This window comes from Nothobranchius furzeri, chromosome 14 (genome assembly GCF_043380555.1).
Source record: "Nothobranchius furzeri strain GRZ-AD chromosome 14, NfurGRZ-RIMD1, whole genome shotgun sequence".
Taxonomy (NCBI): Eukaryota; Metazoa; Chordata; class Actinopteri; order Cyprinodontiformes; family Nothobranchiidae; genus Nothobranchius; species Nothobranchius furzeri.
The window spans coordinates 53,765,770-53,782,608 of NC_091754.1; the positions used below are offsets into that span (position 1 = coordinate 53,765,770).

Here is a 16,839-nt window from a genome sequence, read left to right on the forward strand (position 1 = left end):
TTTACAGAAAAACAGGCAATCACAGTAAAAATGCCAGGGCTCGTTTTACAGGACCAGGGCATTGCAGGAGAATGTATGAAGAAGAAATGTATTATTTCTATACATGTTTTGGCTGTCAAACTTCCATAATGCCCATCTAATGTTTTTCTGGGCTATCTGAATGTTTTTTTCTCAAAAAAAAGAAAAGAAAAAAAAAGCTAGAACACAGAAAGCTGATAATATTGGTCATAGCAGCACCAAGGAAAAAAAATAAATAACCAGATGTGTCGCTTTGCATTTTAGGTTCGGCTCCAGCAATCTACTCCCATCCCGCTACTGCTACTACTGGAACACTAACTCCAAGGGAAACCGCAAATGTGTGCTCACCATGCCAATACTTTTCAGACTGTCACATTTAATGCTTTTAAATGCGAAACATTTTTCCCTTTAGGTATACAGGGCAGCAGTAGCTCAGAAGATAGAGCAGGTTGTCGAGTAATTGGAAGACTGTAGGGTTGATCCCGGCTCTGACCAGAAAATGCTGCTGTTGTGTCCTTGGGCAAGACACATGATGGTCGGAGGGATCAGTGGCATCAGTGTTCGTCAAAGCGCCCCAGAGCAGCTATGGCTACATCGTAGCTCATCCCAACCAGCGTGTGACTGTGTGTGAGTGGGTGAATGACTGATTATGTTGTGAAGCACCTTGGGGGGTTGTAGAACCCTAAGGAGATTCTATACAAATACAGGCCATTTACATTTTTTCAACTGTTATCGGCATAGACATCAATATATTATCTCTGTGGTTACTGTTAGCTTGTTAAATCAGCAGCTTCTTTGTTTCTTTTTCTGTTCTCCCATTTTTTTTCCATTTTCTGATTGGATTTTTTTATCCCTCAAATTTTGTTGTCATCTTTTAATTGTCATGAATCTTTACAGAAGTACAAATTTAAGCTTTCATTTAATTTTCGTTAGCAAATATTCATTTGTCACGAAAAGACAAAATGAAAACAATTTGCCAGTCCAGTGGAACTGCCCCCGATGTCCAGGCGATATTGCAGAGCTGCGTCAGTCAACACAGCCCTACAACGTCCAGAGCCTTAAGGAACTCTGGGTGGATCTCATCCACCCGCGGAGCCTCGCCACCGAGGAGATTTTTGACCATCTCACCAGAGATTGGAGAGCCCAACTCAAAGTCCCCGGACTCTGCTTCCTCACTGGAAGATGTGCCGGTGAGATTGATGAGGTCTTCGAAGTATTCTGCCCACCGATTCACAAGCTTGCCCTTTTTTGTTAACATTTCTCACCAACATCAATACTAAATATTCCTCTCAGCTTGAAAGTTTATAATTTTAGATACATAAACTGTGTTTGGAGCTCCGTGGTCATCAACCATCTTAAAATACAGTGGCTGTTTAGGGACAAAGAAGCTCTGCGTTACGCCTTTGCACTATGACTGTAACCTGAAAGGTCAGCAGTGCACCCTGGAAGCATGGACTCTGCCAGTTCAACTAAGAAGAGACTAGCTACAGCGTTGCTGTACTTTGTCAGCTTCAATAACAAATAAGGAAATCAAGACACATTTAATTTGTTAAGTCGTCATCATGTCAAGCACTTAGAAGCTGCATATGCTGAGATCCCCACCCGCTATCACTCTCTCACTCATATCAAGTTGCTCATTCGTCTTTTCTTTGTACTAGAGCTCACGATTCCTTCCCAACATATCAGTTCAAAAATCCTTCTTCAAGAAAATTACTTCTACTCAAGTGTTCCCTTCCCACAGCCTAACCACCTCTATCCCAACACGCTCCAGCACTAGTCCACTAGCCAGCTAAGTCGGCATTGTTTACTTGATCTCCACAAACACTTTACTAACACCGAAGTACTTCTCCATGTGTTACAGAGACAACATGTTTCTCCAAGGGTTTTTTTTACACAAATGAATTACTTTAGATGTGGGTCTCCTTCAGCTGGTAATCCGTGGCAGTTTCCGGACATACACACAGTTTCCCCAGCTCCAGCCAATCCTCCTTGGCTAGCCAATGGCTAACAAGCAGATAGTGATTGCTCCATATCCATTAGCTGTTAGCGGCAGCCAGCTTGTTTACAATGCTCGTCCCAGATCCACGTGACACCTTCCAGCTGACCCTCCTCCATATCTGAATTGGTGACAGCTTCGAAGGCTGACAGAACTAGCTTGCTTCCTTCAGGACTGGTAGGTTGATCGTCGTCTTCCTCCGCTTATCCGGGTCCGGGTCGCAGGGGCAGCATCCCAACTAGGGAGCTCCAGACCGTCCTCTCCCCGGCCACCTCCACCAGCTCCTCCGGCAGGACCCCAAGGCGTTCCCGGATCAGATTGGAGATGTAACCTCTCCAACGTGTCCTGGGTCGACCCGGGGGCCTCCTGCCGGCAGGACATGCCCGAAACACCTCCCCAGGGAGGCGTCCAGGAGGCATCCTGACCAGATGCCCAAACCACCTCAACTGACTCCAGAGGAGCAGCGGTTCTACTCCGAGTCCCTCCCGAATGTCTGAGCTCCTCACCCTATCTCTAAGGCTGAGCCCGGCCACCCTACGGAGGAAACTCATTTCGGCCGCTTGTATCCACGATCTCGTTCTTTCGGTCATTACCCAAAGCTCATGACCATAGGTGAGGATTGGGACGTAGGTCGACCGGTAAATCGAGAGCCTGGCTTTCTGGCTCAGCTCCCTCTTCACCACGACAGATCGTCTCAGCGTCCGCATCACTGCGGGCGCCGAACCAATCCGCCTGTCGATCTGCCGATCCCTCCTACCCTTACTCGTGAACAAGACCCCGAGATACTTAAACTCCTCCACTTGAGGTAGGACTTCTCTCCCGACCCAGAGTTGGCAAGCCACCCTTTTTATCCAACTGTGGACCCACCACCTGCAGGAGGAACATGAGGGGTCCAGTGCAGTGTGGATCGGGTGGCAGACCGAGGCGGAAGCCTTGGCGGTCCGATCCCCGGACAAGTAAACTGGTTTTTGGGACATTTGGTAGGTTGATATAAATCATAATTAAAAATGCATTTTTATTTGTTTGAGTAGTTATTATATGGTTTGTGTGGGTGGGGCTAGAGACATAGAAAATTGATCATACTTTCAAGCTCATGCTGAACTGAAGGTTGTTGCCTTTTTTGTGGGCCACTGTAGTTGCAATACTACTCTGAACTGCATTTTTAAATTATGATTTGAATGGATTTCATCTATAGGGCTTTTAAATTATTTTTGTCAGTTTCAGGTTATTTCAGTGACCATTGCAGGTTATTTTTTCTTAAATGAAAGGTGTTTTTTTCCAAATTTATATAAGGAAATTTGAAGACAACTATGCAAATCATGTCCTTGTGAGCAATTTATGCATCCGTTTCCTTTTGTTTTTCAAGTTGCTCCAGAGGCCTTCATGGGTCACTTCTTTTTCCGTGTAACCTAACTTAACATAACATGAATGGTTATTTTTAATCCCAACAAAGGTGTGACCTTTGAGTCTATGAGTTGTAAGCATTCAAGCAGAAAAATATGCTCTTTTTGATGTGTGACGAAAACACTGAAAAGAAAAGTTTGGAGTCAAGATAGAAGTAGTTTGTGTAGTAGAAATTGAGAGAGTTATATGACCATGACATTTCCCATTTTATGCTTGTTATGTCATCGTTTGTGTGATGTGAACCCATGCAGGGCCTGATCTGCAAGAGGGATGCAGTTTAAGGTTCTTCAAATTCAACTGTGGAACAGAACAAAAAATTAACAAACTACAAGTATGGATGAAATAGCTGTTTACCTGAGAAGTTAAATCATGTGTAAAAAAATACTGTAGAAGTATTCTGAAACATTGTTAGGAAAAGATCCAAAACCCAAGTAGCATCTTGGAGGCCAAGAAAAGAAGATATTCTTAAAAAATACCTCAACCATTCTAGTGTTAAAGTACAAAATTATATGCAATAACATTATTTAATGCTTCTACAAATAGATTGTGCTCTCTTTTAAACCATTCCCGGGAATGATGTACTATTACTTTCTACTCCAGCTTGCATTTGCATCAAGCTAAGGACCTATCCTGGCTGTGTGCTCAGGTAATTGGCAGAAGACTTCCACAGACTCTGCCAATCCCCAAGCCCGTAGAGACATTTAGTCAGCACCAAGAGTGCCTTGTGGTTAGCACTTAGTCTAAGCACATTTACCTGCTTATCTTATTTCCCAGTTGTCAGCTGGAAAGCATGTTGGTAATTGAGGGGAGTAACCTGCCAGTTGAGGTGTTCCTCATTCATTTAGTTAATGGCATTGTTCTCGCTGCACGGTGGGGAGCCCCAGTGTGAAGAGAGACATGACAGGACTATAATCAGAACTCAGTTTAGGGCATGTACCTCTAAATTGAGACAGGATTACAAATTAAACAATATGTTCACTTGAAAAGTTTTGTTTATTAGAAGTATTGTTATCAATTTATCAGCCAAAGCAAATACTTTGTTTAGGCTGGAGGTTCCTTTATAACGTTCTTTCTGTGTTGAGCGGGTGCGGGCAGTAGAGGGCAACACCATTTTCTATTGCCCGCTGATAAAACAGCAAGAGAGTGACATCACAACCACTCTGAGGAAGGCGCCAATGAGAGCCAAAACTGTGAGAGAAAAAAAATACGTTAAAACAACTAGCTTTGCTAGTCTGTGTGTTATTAAGAAGACAAGAACAATAAACAGCCCTATCTCATTAAAGGGAGGTCAAACCCAATATGTTACATGAAACTTAGAAACGTCAAGAAAATTTTGAAGAAAAGCTGACTCAAAACAAAATTTTGATGATGAGTTAAAAAAAGACCACAATACAGCTGTTGATGCTTTATGTGCTTTTAATGTAACACCATGGGTCACCAACAAAACATTTATGTTTATAATTTATGTAATTAGACTGATGGCCATTTTTGAGATAATCATGGGTAACACTTTATAATAATGTTTTGTTACTAAACATTTATAAGTGTTTAGTATGTAATTAATAGAAAATTTGCTAGGTATTGGATAATGATGTGCAGTTAATTTATAAAACTTATAAATGTATTTGAAAATGTTAGTATAAGTGTTTAGTAAGTCAACAATAAATCATTTTCAAGGTATTAGGCAATAAATACAATTCGTTTTTAGAAGCTGTGATGACATTTACAAACACTCTTTCCCACATTTGATAATAGTTTATAGATTATGTAAAAATTTCTAAAGTCACAGTCGTCATTGATTATGTAAGATTATGATGCACCAGTGATTTCTAAAGGATTACCTAAATGATCATGAATACAATTGTCAATTGATTTTTAACGTGAATTCATTTAAATATTGATAAAATCTACAAAAAAATCCACACAATTATAAACCGTTTTCAGGCTATTTGTTTTCTTTAAGTATTGAATAAATGGGGGTAGAGGGTTAGGGTTGGGAAACGACAATTCAAAACTGAAACAAAAAATTTCGACGTTTGGTTTCAGGTGTCACTTCGGGGTTATGCAGTCTCCTCCTGGTGTAACTTCCTGGTTCAGTGACGGGAAGCACGCCCGTTGTGGTTCTGCTGCTCAAACAGATTATGGTCAGGATGAACAACAGAGGCTGGGGGAATGAGGTTGATAGCACTCAGGAAGAAATGCTAAAATGTTTCCAAAGTGTTGAAATATTTCAAACTCAAGCCAAGAGACAAGACTGCTAGCTTAGTGTTAAGTAAGCATCGTGCTAAGCTAATTTAGCATCACATTAAGCTAGCATTGTGCTAAGCTACCGTTTATCAAAGCAGAAATAATCCAGAAGCATCAGGCGTGAGCTAAGGATCCAAGACAAGGTGTGTTTTCTGGAGTGTAAATGAAGATAAACTTACTATGAGCCATGAAACTGAGTCTGAGAATTATTTAGCCGCTATCACTAAAAGCCAAAAGCTGTTTTTCTATGACATTAAAATGTTTGATGGACAGCTTATTTTAACAAGTTTTAATTTTCAGTCTGATTTGTTTGGAACAGTGAATTTTATCGTATATCAGAAATGAAAAACAAAAGTTATCACATTTATTTGATAGACGTTTGTGATTCTGTTCATGTGTTTTGAGCTGGTAAATTAAATATTTCTCTTTACTTTATGAATTGGCTTCCTTGGACAGCTTGCTCTGGGCAAATCCTTCCTGCCCAGCTGAATCTGCACCAGAGTTAAGAGGCAACAGCTTAAAAGAAGTTGAAATAAATGTTATAGAAATATACTTAATTATATATCTATATATACTATATCTGTATAGTATGGGATGGGATGGCACGGTGTGGTGGGGTGAGGGTGAGGCATAGCGTAGTGTTTTATCGTATGGATTGGTTTGTGTGGTATGGGACAAATTTAATGTGGTATGGTATGACACTGTTTGGCATGTTGCAAGCAAGTATTGGTTTGTATTTTGTGATGTGACACCAGCTGTTGATGTGATATAGTAGGGTTTAGTACAATCTTAGCACCCGTTTTTTTTTGCGGAGTGGATACATTTTTCATGAATCTCAGGATGAATATTAATGAAATTCTCGTAGAATAATTACTGAATGTTTTACAAATGTTTAACTTTTACAGTGAGCCTCATCCAAGATGGCGGCCACAGCTAATTGACCTTAGTGAGCACAAAATTGCTACAATGCTTGGTTTTAGCTTCCTACCACATTACTTCAAGCACTTCTCATTGCCCAACTGTGGCATAAACTATTAAAAAAAAGCTTTGACTGTTAGGGTTAGACATCTTTTGAACAACTTGGTGGATTTTCATGAAACATATCTGTCTGACAGATTTCAGTTTGTTCATGTACATGGGAAATCTTCATACTCAAGGGTTAATTGTAGAGTACCACACGGTTCAGTATTTGGACCAATTATTTTCACTATTTTCAATTATTCTCGTGTTGAGTAATAGTGACTCAATGCAATTTGCTGGGTTCCTCAAATGGGAAACGTTTTACTGATTGGCTTAATGTTTCAACTGTATTGAAACTTTTACTTTGTGAAGCACTTTGAGATGATTCTTGACATAAATTTGGTGCTATAAAACTACACAGAATTGAAATAAATAAATACATTTTTTACTCAAACCTTGTAAGGCAAACTAGTTGTAAAACAAGTGGACTTTTCTTGTTTTCTTATAAACATGTGCCTCACATTCAAGAATTTTCTTTAGTTCTGAAACATGGGTTGGGAGTAGGAGGCTTATACGTTGTGGTCTAAAACAAACTTGCTGAGTGCAATAGGAGTCACTGGTAAAGTCAATGTTATTACTAATGAGGCCATCAAGGTCGCCTGAGTTCTTTTCTTGGCCCATCCCTCTACTCAGCGCACTGTTTGTGTCATTAGTGCTGATGATCCTAACAAGTTCCCAACAAAGCCCACCTGTTCACTGTTTGTCACATCTCTTAAGGTGTGAGTTTTGGTTTAACTACCTGGGGAGACAGTGTAGAACTAACACACCAATGGAAAAACGCTTGAAAAGTAACTATGCTAGGACAGGGAAAGACCAAAAACTCCAACACGTTCTCACACCCAAAGCATCGAAAAATGACGCGTGTGACCAAGCGTCAAAATATGATGATTCGGGGTGCTCCAGCGCGTCAGGAGAGGACGCACTGAGGAGGCACTGTCCCAGAGCGTCGGTATCCGATGCCCGCGGTGAGACGGAAATTTGACCGACTTGTGAACTACTTAACATTCCCCTCATCCCCATTCTAACCTTAACCAGCTGGCGCATGCAAAGCTTAATTGTAAATTACTGAGTTAAGGTTAGGATGGGGGTGAGGGGAAGGTTAAATCGCTAGAGGTTCGAGGAATAATGTCCATGTCGCCACGGGCATCAAACATGGACGCCCGCAGTGACACGTGTCCCTACGCGTCCTCTCCTGACGCATTGGGGCACCCCGAATTGTCATATTTTGACGCTTGGTCACACGCGTCATTTATCGACTCTTTGGGTGTGAGAATGCAATGAAAACTCATGGCAACAGATTTTCTTTTTCAGCTCATCAAACATCTCATTTATTCCAACGGTAGTTTGTTCAAACCCATAATAGAGAAGAATACAATGATTTTTGAAATATCTCATTATCCATTAGGTAAAATTAGCACTGAACCTAACAGGGCACAGATGGGCCATGACCCACATTTGTAACCAGCCAGAACAAAGTGTGAGGCGCCCGAGTAGGTTTATTAGGGTTAATTTGTCATTGTTATAACATAAAGAACTCTCACATTCTTTCTCATACAAAATGAAGCATTAATTATATTTCAAAGCTGAGAATTTTTTAATTAGTTCTTGAAGCAATAATTGAGGTTTGAATAGATTTAATGACTTGAATAGGGGTACAATTTCCAATAGTTTCCTGATTCACTTTTGAAATTTTCTATAGAGCTTCATGGTTTATTTAGTTTATGATAAGAACAACAATGTTTAGACACTTATTGTGAGGAAAATCATGGCTTGTGAGACAGTTTAACTCATTCACTGCCATTGACGACTAAAGTCGTCATTTTAAATACAACCGTTCACTGCCAATGACGATTTTAGTCGTCAATTACGTTTTTTAACGGGAGGTGGTAGGGAACAAGCTCGCGCACCCTGACAGTAAACACCAATCATCTAAAAATGATCTTCATCTGTGTGTGCGTCAGTGACGTGTCACGTGATCAGGAAGAAGCCGATCCATGAAATAGGAGCTGGTTTTAGGAAGCCACTATGCCTAAGGCGAGACGCAAAGCGGATAATCTTATGCAGCTCACACTTCAACAAAGTCTGTTTCGTGGTAGCAAAACTTTGCATCGTGTTCCTATCAAAAGAAAAGATGACAACCAACCCGGGCCAAGCGGAGACGAAAGGCATACGCCGCAACATGTTTCATCTGAGCCAGAGACAGCGATTTCAGCAGACAGTTCCGACTCGGATCATTTTAGCGAACCTGACCCAGATTCTTCAGATGAATGGTTGCCGTCTGGACCAACCGGGAGCAGCAGAGATTCTTCACCAGACGATAAAAGAAAAAATGAAGAAGGTAACGTAACAGCTAGCTAACAGCTAACGGCTGTGTTATTTGTTTGTTGTGATCGCGTCATTCTTTTCTCCCCGCTTTCCCGTCTCCCCTACTTTCATGAATGTCACAGTCTCCCCAACACTTGTTTCCAGCTTCTTTCTTTACAGATTTATAATGGAAATGGTTTGATTTTTGATTATTATTTGAAGATATTTTCAATTTACAGATCGTGCACCCAGAAAAGCTCCCCCTGCCACAACTAGTACTGCAAAGAAAAGAGGTTAGAGAGGCAAACAAACAAATAAATACATATAAAAACAAACAAATAAATAAATAATGTGTGTGTGTGTGTGTGTGTGTGTGTGTGTGTGTGTGTGTGTGTGTGTGTGTGTGTGTGTGTGTGTGTGTGTGTGTGTGTGTGTGTGTGTGTGTGTGTGTGTGTGTGTGTGTGATTATGATTACAGGTCGTGCATCAAGCAGGAGTCGAGGGCAGGATTTGGACTGGGATGAGGCTGGCTGGCAACCCAACAAGATGCCTTTCACTGCAACCTCTGGACCCAAAGATGCTGCTGCAGACCTAGACTGTGATGTGCCAGCTAAGTTCCTGGAGCTCTTCCTGACTGATGAGCTGCTTGATCATGTTGTGCATCAAACAAATCTGTATGCAAGTCAGTATTTTCAAGCACACCCTGACCTACCACAACATAGCAGAGGTAATGCTTGGAAGCCAGTGTCAGTCTCAGAACTGAAAACTTTCTTTGGACTAACTTTCCTGACTGGCTATGTCAAAAAACCAAGCACTGAAATGTACTGGAGTGTGGATGAGGTGGATGCCACACCTTATTTCAGCAAAACCATGTCAAGGAACAGGTTTCAGATTATATGGAAGTTTCTGCATTACAATGACAATGCAAATCTGGATGTGAATGACAAAATGTACAAAGTCCGCCCAGTGTTAGATTACATTGTGGAAAAATTCAAGCAGATGTATCAGCCAGACAAAAACATTTGCATTGATGAGGGTATGATGCTGTGGCGAGGGCGCTTATCTTTCAGGGTGTACAACCCACAAAAGCCTGTGAAATATGGAATCAAGTCCTACATATTGTGTGACTCTGCCACAGGTTATTGTTTCAACATGAGGCCTTATTTTGGGGAAGGTAGTAGTTTGCCAGACACCGTATTTTCTCTTCTTGATCGCCTTTCAGGTCATGGCTATACACTGTATATGGATAACTTCTACAATTCTGTAGCATTGTGTGAGCGCTTACTGGAAGCACAGACCAATGTCTGTGGAACACTGAGGAAGAATAGGGGGGAGCCTCAGGTCATCAGGGATTTGGTAAAAACCGATCTAGGGATTGGGGACAAAGTTGTGCGGCACAATGACAAAGTCATGGTAGTAGCATGGCAGGACAAACGATTAGTGAAGATGGTGACAACCTGCCACCAAGATGGGATGCAGAAAGTTGATGTGTGGCAGAAGGGGCACAAAGACAAGGTTGCTCAGTTCAAGCCAGAGTGTGTTGTTGCATACAACTCTCACATGAATGGAGTGGATAAGTTGGACCAAAACATTTCCTACTACCCCTTCATCCGCAGGTCGCTGAACTGGTCCAAGAAGTTTGTTGCCTATCTGTTCCAAATGTGCATGTTTAACGCCTATATCCTGTACCGAGCCAGAAACCCAGGGGGATGTAACACACTTTTGAAGTTCATTCGTAGTGTAGTGAAGTCCTGGACCTTGAAGGTACACGAGCGGAAAGGGAGTGAGGTGGGGGAACAGGTAGAGGAAGAGGAAGGAGCAGGTGTTGAGGATGGGGACTTGGAGGATGTCAAACATACTCTGAGGGCACCCTATAACACTGACCCAGAGAGCAGGCTAGATGGAGACCTTGGCAGACACAAACTCTGTTACCTGAAACCCACCAGTAAGAAGTTGAGACCAACAAAAAGATGTAGGGTCTGCATACGCAGAGGAACTCGCAGAGAGACGAAAATGATGTGCAAAGTCTGTTGTGTCCCCTTGCACGCAGGACAGTGTTATATAGATTACCACACCACAGTGAGATACTCTGTCTCTGTGCAGGGGTAGAAGTGTGCACACACACACACACACACACACACACACACACACACACACACACGGGTATAACTACAACAGCACTTTCTGTAAGATTGCATGCCTGCAAATGAAATTGTTACCTTTGACAAAAATGATTATTTATTGTTATACATTTGTGAATAAACATCAAATTTCTTGTCAAAAACCATTTTATAGTTTGGTTTTACTATTTTTACACAAGGTAACTGCTTTTGGGGTGTCTGAGGTGTAAAAAAAGCAAAGTATATTAGTGTCAAAGACAGTTTACTGCGTTACATCTCTCTTGACACAAAAAGCCTGTTTTCTCCGTTTTTGGTTCAGAAACAGGCATTTCTGGTGAAACCCACCTGTGTTCTACAGCAAATTGTGAAAGAACGGAAAAGGGTTAAAACGAGCCGTTTTCTCCTGATGAAAGAAGAGAGTTAACTCTTTCATTTGGTAGTTTTGGTGTTTGCATAGTCATAGAGCAAAATATTCTGTGACTCTTCAAAAAACAGTAAAAATACTGAAAATCGCTGGCAGTGAGGGGCTTTAGTGATCAGAAAACGGCTGGCAGTGAATGAGTTAAATACCTCACTATCTGAATTGTTTTTGTTCTTACCAGTCTGAAGAACAAAAGGTAGAGGTCTCATTTGAATGTGAGGAAGATTACCTGTTTTATTAAAGCCATTAAAGATCAAGTTCATTCATATTTCAAATACATTGGCAGTGGTCACTAGTAAGAATGAATGCCTTGTAAGTGGTGCTCTAGAGAAAAAAAGATCAAAGGCTCCGGTTCGAGGATGTAGAAGTCATATAGAGGAGAAAGTAGAAGCAAATGGGATGTTTTGGAGACATATTTCCTGATATTTGGACATCTCACCTCTTAATGGCTCACAGTACCATGGCTTTACCACTGACTGTTTTCTTTGCAACGTTATCTCCACAAATAACACAATCCTGGAGGAGTTCTGCCATGTGGTGGAGTTGCAAATGCTAAGGGTTAGCAACAACAGCCTTCCTTGTCACGTGTCAAGTTGGGTGAGTCCATGAAATGTTAAGTGACAGTGTGACATAGATCTGTCAGGCTTTTCTTAACCAAGTGTTCTTTTTGTCTTTTTTCAGAAGCTCATGCAGGAAATTGTTGTAGAAAACTTTTCATGTTCAGCCTAAATGTTAAGCTCAGAGCAAATATTAATAAATAATAAGTAAAACATGATTTCTCAGTGAACCTGCTCTTTAACAGTCAAAAGTCAGCCATGGAATACACCTAATAAACCTAAGGAGGGGGATCTGGCCGTCTGGTTGGGGTCTGGGGTGGTGGGTTGCTTTGCTCAGCGTTGAGCAGGGGAGCCTGCTCATCAGCACCCCAGCAGAAAGGGTCGAACTCTGGTTACCGGTGATGGTTGTACCCAATGTGCAGCAGTACCGGGACCAGAGTGAATAGGGTGTGTATGGGGAGCATGAGTGGGTGTCCGGCGTGCATTTTTGTAAGTCTTTGGTTGTATGTGTATGTGTGAGCATGAGGGAGGGAGTGTGTGACTGTGTCTGTGTATGACTGTATATGTCAGGTGAGGCCTTTGACTCCTCCCCTCTCCTGGGACTTCTTTTGATGTAATAAGTCTTCGTCTCCCCTCCCCCACCACACCTGGTGTGGAGTGTGGCGCCTTGGTCTGCCTGAGTGTTCGTGGCTCCCGGGTCAGGGAGTTTGAGGTTTTTGGCATGTGCCTGATCAATCCGGGTGGTTGCCTGGTGGGATCTGGGTCTCTGGGCTCTGCTGGGTCCCCGGCGGGGGTGGTCGCCCCTGGGTCCCGGGTCGCTCGGTTCCGGGCTCGGCCGGCTAGGGGGCTGGAGGCTGCGGGCGGGCCTGTGGGCTTGCCGCTGATACTTCCCAGGACTCTGCCGGCTGCTGGTTGTAGCCCCCCCAGGGCAATCCTCTGCGCCTCTCGAGGGGAGGGCAGGGGCTTTTCTGGTCACGGTCTCCTTTGGGTCCCTGCGCTCTGGGGCAGCTCCTGGATCTCTGGGACTTGGAGCTCCCTCCATCTCCTGCATATCTTTAGGGGGCGAATTTGTGGTCCCTCACACTCTCTATTGGACGCTCCTATAGAGAAACCTTACATAAACAAGCGCGTGTACACACACAGGTGCTCACATGGTTCTCTCATAAGTATGGACTTGGGCACGTTCAACACAGGTCTTAAGGCTATGGTGGGCACCAAATGCACTATGATTTATCATCGTGTGACTGTTCAGTTAAACAATGTTGATTTTACATTTCTTCATCAAGTTGACACAGTGATAGCTTGATCTTGTGGAATTGTTGTGTGTCCCTTTTCTGCAGGTCTAGAAGCAAACCCCTGTTCATCATTGATTGTTTATTTTTGTGGACCCCCAACAACAAAAGGGATCGTAGGTGGCCTTAAAGCTGTCCCAAAACCACTGTGGAAACTGAGAGCCAAAGTATGTCCTTATAATCGGCTTGGATGGGTCCAACATGGCAGCTGTCTGGACACGAGGAGGATCTACATGAGGTTGTTAGAAAATATTATGCAAGCAAAAGATGGGAAAACAAGCATGCTGATGTATGGTGAGCACATTTAATGCATGCTTCACAGCCAGACAGGACATGGGGAAAAATAAAATAAAAAATAAAAACAGTCAAAAGTCGGTGTTAATGTATCTTCAGATTTTGAAAAGTAAATGCTGAGAGGATGTTACTTTGGCTTGTTAACAGAACAACAAATGGAATAGTCTCTCCAGGTGTGTTGCATCAAGTATCTTGGTGTTTTGTTCATAAGGAAGAGAATCTTGTCTCTAATTTTTGCAGATGATGTGGTCCTCCTAGCTTCATCAAGCTCAAACCTTCAGTTCTTACTGTAGAGGTTCACAGCCGAGTGTGAAGCGGCTGGAATGAGGATCAGCACCTCCAAATCTGAGACCATGGTTCTCGACTGGAAAAGGGTGGTTTACCAACTCTGGGTGGGGAGAGAGGTCCTCCCCCAAGTGGAGGAGTTTAAGTATCTCGGGGTCTTGTTCATGAGTGAGGGAAGGAGGGAGCGGGAGATCGACAGGCAGATTGGGGCAGTGTCTGCAGTGATGAAAAGGGAGCTGAGCCAGATAGCAAGGCTCTGAATTTACCGGTCGATTTACTCCCCAATCCTCAACTATGGTCATGAGCTTTAGGTGATGACCGATAGTGGCAGTTTTACCATTAGGTATAGGTCGGCGGCCTCCTGGGGCCCCCTTGTGTTGGGGGGGCCCCCTAGTTAATGCCACAATATTCTTATTACCAACCTGTCGCCGCCAACGGGATTGGACATGCGCACTTCTCATTGCAATAATTCCTGAAAGATATCATTAAACGTCCAAAAGTGCTGAAACGATTAAAAAGGGGGCTTTTCGTGCATATACAATACATTACGGTAGTCCTCAGGATTCCCTGTCTTGAGCGCAACGAATCACAACACAGATTCAGAGACGTGCTGAGTTTGTCGTCCAAAATGCTCCGTTTTATAACTTTTGAATGGCTGATCAGATTCAAATAATTCCAACGGTTCCTAAAAGTACATAAAAGCAGCTTTCCAACGATCTATAGCCCGAAGCAATCATAGTTACGAAAAATATCACTACGAGGGGAAATCCTGCTGTACAGCTTGATTGAAAAGGAGCACAGCGCTGCGGTGAAAGCGGATAACGGAACGGGGAAGCAAATTAGCATGAAAAACCAGCATGAAATTATGGAAATGCCTCAAAGAAAATCAACACGCTCTAATAGGTGTCCCAGAAATCTGAAAACAGTGACCACGAGGGACAGATCTCCAGTGAACCAGGGTATGAATGTTTTTTCAGTCTGTTTGTTTTTTTGTTGAACAACCCTCAACTATTTGCTAATTGTAAGATTCAGCTTCATTCCAGCATTATTTATATTTTTACCATAGATAATTATTTTTGCTAAAACAAATGTTTTTTGGTAGAGCAGTGCACGGTGTGCAAGAGAAGCACCCCATGGCAGTGTGAGGTGTGCAGGACTCTGCCTGCAGCTGGAGATAAATTGCTTCAAGGTCTACTACATCAAATAAAAAAGTCTGAAAGTTTACAAAAATAAATGGTCTTAAAAACTGCTAAAAAGATACCAAGGTTCACACTTTAAGATTAGATGCATTACAGTTCAAAGTTTAAATTGTTCATTCCAAATTGTTTGCCCAGTAATTTTGAAGTTCCTGTTCAGTAATGAATGTAAAAAATTCTTATCCGTTTTTTGCTTTTTTCACTTTTAAGCTGATTTTTAAAGGCTTTAATAGAAATAAATCCTAAATACAAACCATGCACTGAAAGCTGAGGTTGTTCTGAAAAAAGGAGAAGAGTTACACACACTTTGTACTTTTTATTACAATTTTACAGCCATAAGATTAAAACATACCAGGCGGCCCTGTTATAATTATGGTCATAAGAGGGTTATTAAGACTGCGATGCACAAACAGGAAGTGATTGTCATTTCACTCCAATCCATTTGGTGGCAGTAATGCACCAAATTGTTGTTTGCCAAGTGCCATGAGACCACAAATAATAATAAGAAGAGAGGCGGGAGCGTTCGTAACAAACTCTAAACGATAGTCAAAACATGAAGCATGACATGAAGTTATCCTAGTGGCTCCAATAAGAGAAAGAAGCAGCGTGCTTCATAAAAGCTTTTATTTTCACTTCTGAAAGTGACGTCGTTTTTCGATGTAAACATCAAAGGAAGCAGAAAAGAAAGACAATGGAAAATGTTTAAAGGGAGGAAAACATAGACCAAAATGGAAAATAGAAAAAGTAAACTAAGGCAAAAGCACAGGAGCAAAAAGAAAGCAGAGCAAATATTGAAAGCACACAAAGGGCGGGAAATACAGGAAAAAAGAGGAGGACTAATAAAAAGGGAAAATAACTCATGTCAGAAGAGGAGAGAGTTTCGCAAATCCAGTGAAAGGTAAGATTGTCGAAAATTTTGTGTAAGGGGCACCTTGTCTGTGTTCGCCTTGGGCCCCCAAATTGCTAAATCCGCCACAGATGGCCAAAAGAACCAGATCGCGGATACAAGCAACCATAATGAGTTTCCTTTGCAGGATGGCTGGGCTCAGCCTTAGGGAAAGGGTAAGGAACTCAGACAGAAGCTTCAGGCGTGAGCTGCATCCTATGCATCGAAAGGAGCCCGTTGAGGTGGTTCGGGCATCTGGTCGGGATGCCTCCTGGACGCCTCCATTTTACATCCTAGTCCTCACTTTAGTCAAAAGGTGTAAATGGATGGAAAGCATGGCTGATGATATCTACAATGGACATTTATCATTTTTATTTTATCAAAGTTTTTTAAATTGGAAATGTTTAATTTCAACACAGGATCCTTTTTGGTAATGGTTTTACAACAAGCAAACTCCTACTGTACAAAAAGTTTTAGACCTACTAATACGCTTTTTCACTTCCCCAAATGCTTCAAAGTAGGATTTCTTTGGCAGCATTTCAAAGAAGGTTTTAATGCAATAAACTATTCTCACATTTGATTTTTGGATTTATTTTCAAGGTTTCTAAAGGCATCTTAGAAGCTTTTGCCAAATCTCTGGAGTGACCAGCAGAAAAATTCTAAACAAATCAATGATCAAATAATTTAATTGCTGTTTTTGAACTTAATCTTCTCCGGTTTACCTATTTTTAGCCTTTCAGAAAGCAACTTTGATATGTTAGATTTTATTAACAGAATTGGACCTGTGGCTTTTATAAGTA

At 41.9% G+C, this 16,839-nt stretch overlaps 1 protein-coding gene across 1 annotated transcript; it reads left to right on the forward strand.

Moving 5' to 3' along the window:
• The first annotated feature begins 8,475 nt into the window (after positions 1-8,475).
• LOC139062593 (piggyBac transposable element-derived protein 4-like) lies at positions 8,476-11,314 on the forward strand. Its single transcript, XM_070543857.1, has 3 exons — positions 8,476-9,023; positions 9,229-9,282; positions 9,467-11,314. The coding sequence occupies exons 1-3, from the start codon at positions 8,711-8,713 to the stop codon at positions 11,095-11,097; spliced, it is 1,998 nt and encodes a 665-aa protein (XP_070399958.1). The 5' UTR covers positions 8,476-8,710; the 3' UTR covers positions 11,098-11,314.
• Positions 11,315-16,839: the final 5,525 nt, after the last annotated feature.